General features: G+C 35.3%; 2 protein-coding genes across 6 annotated transcripts; both read left to right on the top strand.

Moving 5' to 3' along the window:
• Positions 1-100: 100 nt before the first annotated feature.
• Positions 101-1,993, top strand: ABCI1 (non-intrinsic ABC protein 10). 4 transcript variants are annotated; one of them, XM_059598478.2, is made up of 2 exons: positions 101-204; positions 989-1,993. In XM_059598478.2, exon 2 carries the CDS (start codon positions 1,116-1,118, stop codon positions 1,800-1,802), a length of 687 nt encoding a protein of 228 aa, XP_059454461.1. In that variant the 5' UTR covers positions 101-204; positions 989-1,115; the 3' UTR covers positions 1,803-1,993. The 4 variants fall into 4 exon arrangements, with proteins under 4 accessions (XP_059454461.1, XP_088374488.1, XP_088374486.1 ...); XM_088518362.1 differs by having other exon boundaries at positions 620-1,993; XM_088518360.1 differs by having other exon boundaries at positions 609-1,993.
• A 1,462-nt stretch (positions 1,994-3,455) lies between these two features.
• On the top strand, positions 3,456-8,032 carry LOC132184605 (Calcineurin-like metallo-phosphoesterase superfamily protein). 2 transcript variants are annotated; one of them, XM_059598296.2, is made up of 9 exons: positions 3,456-3,786; positions 4,645-4,728; positions 4,863-4,897; positions 5,061-5,172; positions 6,633-6,721; positions 6,984-7,095; positions 7,234-7,364; positions 7,453-7,501; positions 7,771-8,032. In XM_059598296.2, the coding sequence occupies exons 1-9, from the start codon at positions 3,601-3,603 to the stop codon at positions 7,846-7,848; spliced, it is 876 nt and encodes a 291-aa protein (XP_059454279.2). In that variant the 5' UTR covers positions 3,456-3,600; the 3' UTR covers positions 7,849-8,032. The 2 variants fall into 2 exon arrangements, with proteins under 2 accessions (XP_059454279.2, XP_059454264.1); XM_059598281.2 differs by having other exon boundaries at positions 3,694-3,904.
• Positions 8,033-10,789: the final 2,757 nt, after the last annotated feature.

Raw genomic sequence — 10,789 nt, 5'->3', positions numbered from 1 at the left:
AATTTATCATAAAATTTTGATTGGTCTAATCCATTGAAAGTAAATAAATAAGAATTGGCAATAAGACCTTTAGGTCCACACTCACAAAGTAGATGTATGTTTTTGATTGGCAATAGTAGAAGCAAAGCAAACCCACTTTCAATTAACAACAGTTAAAAGAGTCTGGAACCGGACGCAGCCAAAGAGGCCGGACCTTCGATTTCGGTGAGTCAATTGGACCTCCGCCTTTCCAATCTCCCTTTCTGGGGTTCTCATAGTCCATGCCTTTCGCTCCAAAACATTTTCAAATTGATAAAGAAAATGAATTTTTATGTTTGGTTTAGTGTTTTGGTTGAAAGATTTGAATACCCGTTACACATTTTAGATCGCCCATTTCGCTCTAAAGTTGCAAAGCGCACGCTTTGGTGGTGCTTGGAGTAAGTTATCTAGGCTTGGTGTTACGCATGCCAAGTGTTTGTAAAAATGCCCATCTCTTTGTAATGAATGGCTTGTACATGGCTATATTTTTCACGGGACAATTGTTCCAAGGGCATGTTTTTTACGGGAAACATAATGGTTCTTATATTCATATACTTGTTGATTTAATTGAGCATAATATTGTTGAATAGCACTTATCCAGGATAAAAATACCGCAGCAATATGATGAATGCAACATGACTATGCTGAGAAATGATGTGTGAGTGAGTCTTATGCATCTGGGTATCGTCAAATCAAAAGCACCAATCTTTGGAACCTAGATTGAGCCTCTAGAATCCTAAGGTCTGTACAGAGTTTGGGAATCCCATTTTGACAAAAATGAAGCTGTACACAATTGAAACATAAAAGAAGAGACTTGATGGCCAAAAGACACCTGTGGTTTTTGACAAGTCTGGTTTAATCTCTGCTAGCTTTTATTATACTGATTTTCAGTTCTTTTTTCCGTTATCCTTGAAAATGATCACGCTTTTGGATTAAATGGTTTATGCCAAACTTGTTCACTTCATCGCAGGATTTATGTTGGTGCCAATTGTCTTGTAAGTACTGAGACCGGGGTTTTGTTTGCTGCATAACTAGAAGATAGTAAACACTCGGAAAGGTAATTTTTTTTTTTTTTTTTTCCTGTTTCCAAAACCTCAATGTCTCTCAGAAAACCCCCACTCCCTCGTCTTCTCCTCAACAATGTCTCTTGCATGAGAAATGCCCAACAAATTCTGAGACATGTAAACGTCTCCATTCATGATGGTGGAGCACTGGTGCTAACCGGCACCAACGGGTCAGGAAAGTCTACTTTCCTCCGCATGTTAGCTGGGTTTTCTCGACCATCTGCTGGCGAGATCCTGTGGAACGGTCATGACATTACACAATCAGGAGTGTTCCACCAGTACAAGCTTCAGCTCAACTGGCTCTCCCTGAAAGATGCTGTCAAAGACAAGTTCACAGTCCTCGACAATGTTCAGTGGTTCGAAGTTCTTGAAGGGAAGCAGGGGAATTCATTGCCTGCTTTGCAGCTGATGGGGCTCGGACGTTTGGCAAAGGACAAGGCAAGATTGTTGTCAATGGGCCAGCGGAAAAGGCTGCAGCTTGCAAGGTTGCTGGCAATTGATCGGCCAATTTGGTTGCTCGATGAGCCTTCAGTTGCATTAGATGATGAAGGGGTGAAGTTACTTGAGTACATCATTGCCGATCATAGAAAGAAGGGCGGGATTGTGATTGTGGCAACACATCTGCCTATTAAGATTGAAGATGCCATGTATCTGAGGCTGCCACCAAGGTTTCCGAGAAGGATGACATTGGTAGATATGCTTGATCGAACAGACTTCTAATATTATCCTTATTTTATGTTCATTTATCACACTCATTTGTTTCTCATAAAACCCAGAGAATACACCCTGCCATTGCAGATGAACAAAAATCATCTTTGGTTCTTTTTCTTCTTCTTCAACCTTTTTACTTGTATCTCTGCAAATCTTGAGCTCGGGAAACTGTGTTATGGGACCGGTTAAGCATTGAGTTGTACTCTGATAGTATGTTATGATTGACGCCTGCCTAAATTAGTGGGTGGACTGCCATTGAGTCATATGACTCATATTCCTTTAGAAATTCAGACAGTAAAATTATTGGAAATATTTATCGAGAAATATTATAATTTTTATTATAAGTTATTTATAAATTGGTGTGATAATTTATGTGGTACTTATTATGTCAGCTACTAAAATATTGACCGTCACATGAATTTGTAAAAAAATTATAATAAAAGCTATAATATTTTAAACTCTCTTTTTGATAGCTTGCACGAACATTAAATAAGCAATAATACACATCGAACCTATAAGGCCTAACAATATTTAGTTTAAGATTAATACGTATAGCCAGCTTACTATGGAAGGTGAGTCCTCCATAGGATACACGAAAAATGGATGTGACCAACAAAAATCTAGTGATAGCGTTCACCATATCAAACTGTTATGGAAGATTTGGTTGGAGTGACCACATATATGAGAGAGGATGATTTTTTTTTTTTTTTTTTTTTGAGATTATCGTGACAATACCATATTTTAATAGTGTCTTGTTGCACTGTTAGGTTAACCCATAACACATTTGAAGTAATTTTAGAAGTTCTTATTGTGTCGCTCAAAAAATAATATGATTTTTAAAATTACAATTTGATCAACATCTAATAGTAATTAATCACAAGCCCAATAATAATTTTAAGAGTCGCATTGTTTTTAAAATAACACAAAAAAAAAAAAAAAAAAAAATTGTAACATTACTCGAAGCATAGCATAACTGTCATTTTCCATCTCTTGACAAAGGCAGAGCCTGACTTCATGCCCATGAAAATCCATGGGACCACCAAGTTACCATGAACCAACCTGTGTCTGTAGGAGTCTAAGGGCTCGTTTGGGAGTGCGATTTCAATAAGTGCGATTTTAAAAATTGCGTTTTTAAAAATTACGTTTTTAAAATCGCTACTTTTTAAAATCGCACAAGCGTTTGGTAAAACATACTAAAAAGTACTTTTTTTTATCAATTGAATGTTTGGATAACATTAGCACATAATTGCGGTTTCATGACCAAATTACCAATATGGATGAACAAGACAGAGAGGATGAAGAAAAAAAAAAAAAGAGAAAATAAGGGTTTTAATATATTTTAGGTGGGTATTCTTGGTATTTTTTTCATTCCCGTTCTAAAAAAGGTAACTATTGCGCCAAATATCTTTTTAATAGAAATCGTGATTTTGTTTTAAATTCGCACTTTTTCAAATAAGCACCCTCTAATCAACTTATGGAAATCGCAGATTTTTTTGCGATTTTAAAATTTACGTTTTTAAAATCGCAATCCCAAACACCTTAAAATTGCGATTTGGTTTAAAATCGTAGATTATTTTTTAAAAAACGCACTTCCAAACGCACCTTAAGATAAGACATCACAAGATAACACATTCCTAGAGAATTCGAAATCAGAAACTTCGTTTCTGTGCTCAGTTAATCAGTTTGACACAGCATCTTGTTCTTGCGCCACCTTAATCAACAAAACTACAACTGTTGCGTTGGGTCTCTCTTATATGTATAGGCATTTTCAGATCTATCAAGCATCCATAATAAATAATTGTAAAGAATGGAGAAGCCATCTTGGTTTTGTACTGTTTTGACGCAGGTGTTTCTTTGCTTTGCTGTCTACCTTGCTCTCAACTTGGGTCAGCCTCAAAAGGCCATTTACCAGAATAGAGCTCTTGATCTGTACTTCATTAGTGTTAGAGGAGGCTTCAGACCTCTTAACCAACAGACCCATCTTCTGAGACTGGTCAATCTCTCGTTTTTCTTCATTGAATTCTTTTGTTTCGTGAATATTTGTCATCTTATTTATTGCAGTCTTCCCGGTTTTGTGAGGATGGATGGGGTTTGTGGGTATGGCTTATTTGGTATGTTTTTGTAATTGTATGTCTTATTGTGTTTTGGATGCCAAATTGTGGGATCTGTTCAACGATTAACAGTTTCGTGGGTGCTTCTTTTGGTAGACATACTCCTAGCAACTAACTTGATATATCGAATCCCTGTTTATTTTGTGAAAGATTTCATTTGAGGAAATAATCTTGGTTTCAATTTTGCTGATGGGGAGTGAATTCTAATTCTTTGTGGTGAGTGATCAAAGGACCACTTTCTGCTGCATGCTAGAAGAATTCCTGTTTTCTCTTTTAATAGGCTTTGATTGCATGCATCGAATTTGAATTTTGATGAAGTAACTAGGTTTATCCTATATTCATAATTAGGTTGAAATTTTTCGGCACTTGTAATGCTTTATGCCAGTGGGTTCCTAGCACATCAATAAAGGATTAAAGGCAGATATTGGAAGGGCCACGTATTGGTTTCTGTTGTTACAGTTGGCCAAAGAAGTTATATTAGAATTTGGGTGAGAGGTTATCTTATGTGAGCACATCCAGTCTAAATCTCTGGATGGATAAAGAATGCACCTTTAGGTTTCTTCATCATCTAAATTGCTGCTTGGTTTGATTTACTACTTAGTGATTAATTTACATCATACCCTCATTGTGTTCTTTGTTTGCAAATCTGATTTCACTAGATTGCTGTTTCCTTCAGTCTTCACCGTATCTGAGTTTTTCTGAGTTTTCCTGTTCTGATTGTGTCCTTGTTGTCTATGAAGATGGAGAAAGTGGCAAAGACTTACAATGCAATTTTTGTGGTGAACACTAGTGAGCTCGGAGAGGATGATCCACTCATGCAGAATGTAAGATCTTTTTTTTTTTTTTTTTTTTTTTTCCCATCACCAATTAACAATGATGGACATTATGTGCTTTTCACCAGTGTGCAGCATTGGTCTAAGTTGTTCATTTGTTAATTATTAATCTTTAATTTTTTCAGGGTACTCTGCTTTTCCCATCACTGAAAGTTCCCTGGTATACCATTCTCTTCGCAATCAGTTCTCTGAATTGGGTACATTGCATTGCATACTAATACTTTTTGTGCAATATAGTGGATTCTTATGTGATGTATGGATAAGCAATACTTTGGATTCCATCACTCTATTGGGTAGTGTTGAATAATAAGTAACACTTGCAGGTACAATACTAGAACTAAGGAGGGACATGGAGCAAGTTGCTTCCTAGAGCAGATAAAGCTACCTTACGGGAGAACCTTAGACATAATCGGTGTGGATACTGGGTCATTACAGGTACGTGTTTCGTGAATTCAAAGAATCGTTTGTTTGTTGACTGTTGGCTTCTCTATGCTCCTTCATGGTATGCATCTCGTTTACACGTGCTAATTTTTTCTACTGCTGAATATATTTTACCAGCTAAATGACTGTTCCCTTTACATATTGGATCAATTTTCCTGTTGTTCTCTTATTCAATTTCATTGTATATCCAATTATACTTCCCATGGGCTTCAGCTCAAGTGGTAAAGGGTTAGGGTAGGGTTGTGATAGGTCTTAGCCTTTGATCTTTCCTAGCAAAAGAAATGCGTATCTAATTGTATTTTCCCCACATTTCTACTTTTGCAAATATGGTTTCAGCAAGGCTTCTGGGACTTAACATTATGAATTCTTTTTCTCATTTTATGCTCCCTCTGGGTTAGGCTAGATCTATGGAACAACATTTTGAGTTGATTTCTTAAGCTCTTAAGCATATGACATTTTGGGAATAGCCTGTGTAAATTACAAGTCTGTATATGTGTATTTTGGAAGCTTAACAAACTGTTGGGGAATAAACTCTTTTGGCATCTGCTTTCACAGTCTTCACTTGCCTTCACACTCGTGCATCGTTGTTCTGAGTTCTTAGCCAATCCACCCAAGTTGTAGCCCTGGGTGCAGCAGACTCATGATTAATTCATAATATTTAATTGTTTGCAAACTGATGATCAATTATACCTAGCAGATTACGGGGAATACACTGACATTTTAAATCTATAATAACATATTAATTTTAATACAAGGGTGAAGGCAATCATTTTAGTTCATCACAAGTGAGAGATTCAGGAAACTTTGGGTTATTATTAACTGATTCCCGTTTTTATTCTTCTTTTTTTTCCCTGTTTTTGTTCTTCTGTATATAAGTTAGGTAGAATGTGTGCAATAATAATAACTTTAGGGTGAGAGACACAGTTACTAAGGCAATTTGGATTAACAACAAAAACATAAAACCTATATGAAATACTGAAAGGAAATTTTTCAAAAAATGTAAATATGAAGGTGTGCATGAATTGCAAGTTCAAGGTGGCCATTTGTATGTGAAATATGTCACATGATGTAGTAAGATATGATGGTTAAATGTTGTATAGAGTGGATTATGGTGCTGCTTTAGAGGGAGTAACACGTGCGTATTTATCTTTGATTAGTCTATCATAACAAAATAGATATTGCTTTGTGATCTATTCATTTGTCAATTCCTGTTTCTTTGTTCTATTGCTTACCATCTATCTGGAAACTCCAATTTGAGGTTCATCTCTTTGAAATTGTTAACTGACTTGTTTCATCTAGTTTGTAGTATGTAAGCTATACTGCCAGCATATACTTTTCATTGTCCGAGTAGCAGATTGGCAGTATCATCCTATGATTGATAAACTGTAGAATTGCACATAATTTTCATTGTTTTTTTCTTCTCTTGGTTTTTAATAATTGTTTTTCACCTGAAGGAATTAGTTCTTACGGGATCATCAAGTGAAAGTGGACAAAATCAGTTACATTGGCTGACAAGGACACTAGAAGCAACCAATAGCAACTGGTAAAACAAATGTTTGTTGTGTTGGCTGTTTATAGGCTTTGCGGTCTTAAGTAATAGCAAGGTTTTGAATCAAAACAGAAGCTATGAATTTTCGTACGATGTTTCATTTCAGCTACTCTAATATCAGCATTTTTAAAACCACACAGGATTTTTAGTTTTTCGTTATGATATTTTCATAAACTTTTGAAACCTTGAGAATTGGTTCCCCATATCTATACCCCTTCCGATCATTGAATGGTTCCTTTTTCCTTTGCGACTCTAGGCGCATGGTTGTTGGATTCCATCCGTTGGTTGTTTGTGAAGAGAAGAAAGAGGAATTGGAGGCAAATCAATTTTATGAGCCTCTACACCATATTTTCCTAAGATTTGGAGTTGTGAGTATTAGATCATTATAATTAATGTTGATAAGTGTAGAGTAGTCCTCTCAGACCCAAGGTTTTGAATATCTGGATCTGCATCAGTTCTGAAGGTGATGGCAAAACTGACTACAAATTTATACACTTACTCTCCAGAATGTGTATCTAAGTGGTCAGGGCTGCACTAACCATGTCCGACGTGGTAACATCGCTTACATTGGGAATCCAACTCCCAGAGAGAATGAATCTTATGTGGCATCTGTAAATGGAAAATCAGTCTTTAATGGGTAATTATCTCTCAGCTTCAATGTTGTTCTACATTTTACTCCACACATGAAAGCTTTTTCTGACTTTTTTCTGTCTTGAGTTCCTCAGAGAATTGGTTAATGGGTTTCTCCTTCACAGAGTCAGCTCACTAGAGATTGTAAGTATTAAATCTTTCTGCATTATGAATATGTCTTGAATAAATTTGGGGAGCGTTAGACAATCGACAAGTTTGAATTAGTCTCTGCTGTGTTTGACACGGAATTTTGAACTGCAATTTGATAGTGTAACATGGAAGGATAATCATAATTACCTAAGCCATGTGTGGAACACATTGGACTAATTCAATATCATTCAAATGTCTAGATACCCATTATTCTTGTCTTAAGCTTGTCCAAAGCACCAATGGATGCAATTTCTATGTTGCAGGTAACCTACTTTATTTCCATGGCTGGGGAAGTTGTGCATAGAAGTGTAATCCAACAGAGGGGTAAGGAGGTGATGTAAAAAATTCATTTGAAGGAACAAATTCTACCTGTTCTTCGAAGCCACGGCGCGATTGATTCCAACATTCTTTCCGCACTTGAATTGTCCTCTCAACCTGCAAGAAATTTTCCTGCATATATTATGCCTTTCAACCCTTTTGACATTATAAGGGCTATCTGTGATTATTTAGCTTTATTTATTTTTTTATGAACTTTGTAGTTTCTTCTTCTAAATAGTAGTTATATATCAAGTCTAAATGATCCTCCTGAATTGGTGTGCCATTTCCCTAATGAATCTGAACTCTTCATGTTGGTTGGTACCAGCATTAACATAAACAGATGTTCTGAAAATGCTAGAAGTGATCATTTGGGTTCTTTGTAAAAGGGCTGAAATCTTACTATTTGGACTAATGCAAAAGGAGCTAAAGCTATGCAAATTTGACCATTGACAAACCAATCTCTATAGTCTATAGGGTGAAAACACTAAAAAGAGAATTAAGTTTCACTTTGATCTAACACATGACGCAATACAATGCAAATCCAATGGTATTTAAATTACATTTTTGGGTAAAGTTCATTTAACCCCCCAAACTACTACCCCAATGACAATCTACCCATCAAATTATCAATTGCCACAATTTACCACCCAAATTACAAAAACAATGACAATTTATTCCTAATTTTTTTAAAATGACGAAATTACCCTTACTAAAATAAAAATAACAATACTAAATTTTAATTTTTTTTCAAAATTTTAAGGGTATTTTTGTCTTATTGAAAATTTTATAGAGGTGATTTCGTTATTTTGTTAGCATTGATGATACATTGTCATTGTTTTGATAGTTTGTAGGGTAAATTGTCATAATTGATAGTTTAAGTGGACTTTACCCTACATTTTTTATAGAGTAATGTTAGAAACCGCTATGGACAGTGTCAATCGGCCATTATTATTATTATTTTTTAAAATCAAGAGTTGTTTAGCACGTTAATGGTCTAACATTATTTATTTTTAAGTTAAAATATTAAAGTTTTGTTATATCAATATTTATTAATTTTACTAATCTTAAATCTTGCCCTTTATCTTCTATTCATATTAGGAGATGACCCAACTACCCTATTTCCTTCTATAAATACCGCTGGCCATGAGCAAGAGGAAGCAAAGAGGGCTCAAATTCACACTCGAGAATGAGGCTCAGAGGGTGTTTGGTTTCTTTAGGAGTGGTTGCCCCTCTCTGGTGCCTGTGATTTCTTCGTCCCTTCAATCAACCGCTTCTTCCTCAGAAAATAGAAAGAAAAAAATAATAATAATAAATATCTCTCTCTCTCTCTCTCTCTCTCTCTGTCGCTCTGTGAATCTTTTCTTCTTTTCTTTTGAAATGGAGAGGATCCTATTCCTATCCCTTCACAAGGAATGCATATATATATATATATACCATATTTCTCTCTCTCTCTCTCTCTCTCTCTGGAGGCTGTGATGAAGCTTGTGATCGTTTTAGTAGAGTGTGAAATCTGGGGTATTGTTGAAAGGGGTCCGGTTTCCTTGGCGGGGCGACCCGGATGGCCTTTTTGTGACTAGATCACCAAAAGGCAACCGGTTTTTGCAGCCACGGCGATGCGTGTCCCTTTCCTTTACCTCATCAGAGCCCTTTCTGAGCCTCCACCCTCCGCAAGCCCCTAGATCTGGATCCACAAAGTTTTCTTTTTCCTTAATTTCTGTTTGGCTACTGAGAAAACTAGTGAAAGACATACTCTCATTGGCTTTCTTCTTTTTTCTTTATTTATTTTTTATATATTTTTTTATCTCTTGGCTTTTGCATGTGGGTTTTGAATTTTAAATCCTCTCCTACCTTTTTCTTTTTGGCTTTTTGTCAACGAAAGGCACAGAGTTTTTAATTAATGAAACAATTTGGAATTGGTGATGGTAACGCTTATTACGGGGAAAATGATTTATTATTGGGTAGAGTTATGTTCCACTGACATTCGTAGGATGTTACAACTTTTACAGGTAATCTTCCACAAAGATGATACAACTTGCATTCGTGGAGGAGTTGCAGAGAAGACTTGAATTTTTCACTTGGTGATGATATTTAAATATTTGTAATAATTTATTTCCCTTTTGTGGGAATTTTTTATTTACAAACTTGTAATCAATCAGCAATTTGTTTATTCTTCTAAATATATCAAGATGTTTGGAAAGCGTAAATGATCCGCTTAAAGATAGGTTTTCCGATTACTTTCGGTTTATTAAGATGTGATTTATTAACTTTTAATTTAAAAATTACATCACATTTAAAATAATTTTAGGAAGACTTTAAAATTATACTCATCTTTATTTCCCTAATCAATTTCAACACTTTATCTTGATTACTGGTTAGTATTTAGTACTAAATGTTTTGAAAATGCTAGAAGTGATGGTTTTGGTTCTTTGTTTAACCCACCATTGTTTTACTATACTAGCATTGTAGTGTCGATCCGTCATTTGATTAGTGTTACTAAAAAAAAAAAATTAAGGGCTTATTGGCACGGCGAAGTCTACCGAGTTAATAATGTGATAAAAATAAAGAGATGATATATACACATCTCATTAGTGTCACTAAAAAAAAAAAAATTAAGGGCTTATTGGCACGGCGGAGTCTACCGAGTTAATAATGTGATAAAAATAAAGAGATGATATATACACATCTCTTTAATACATACGAAGATGAAGCACAGATCATGTTTGCATAAGGAAGCGAAGATTTCTGTTTCATAAAGTGTGATTTTCAGTTGATTGAACTACTCCTTAACTTTAAGATAAAAAAATGATGATTTTTGCTTCACAAGACGTGGTTCTCAGCCGATTGAACTACCTTTAACTTTAAGACAATATAATAATTTAAAATGACCCAAATCAAAAGTTAAAACGCCAATCATATCATCTTTTAGTTATGACATTAGGTTCAAAACTTTTACGATTTATAGGG

This window comes from Corylus avellana, chromosome 7 (genome assembly GCF_965113065.1).
Source record: "Corylus avellana chromosome 7, dhCorAvel1.hap1.2, whole genome shotgun sequence".
In the NCBI taxonomy this organism is placed as follows: domain Eukaryota; kingdom Viridiplantae; phylum Streptophyta; class Magnoliopsida; order Fagales; family Betulaceae; genus Corylus; species Corylus avellana.
The sequence above is the reverse complement of the archived record's forward strand: the minus strand, read 5'-3'. Positions and strand labels throughout refer to the sequence as shown.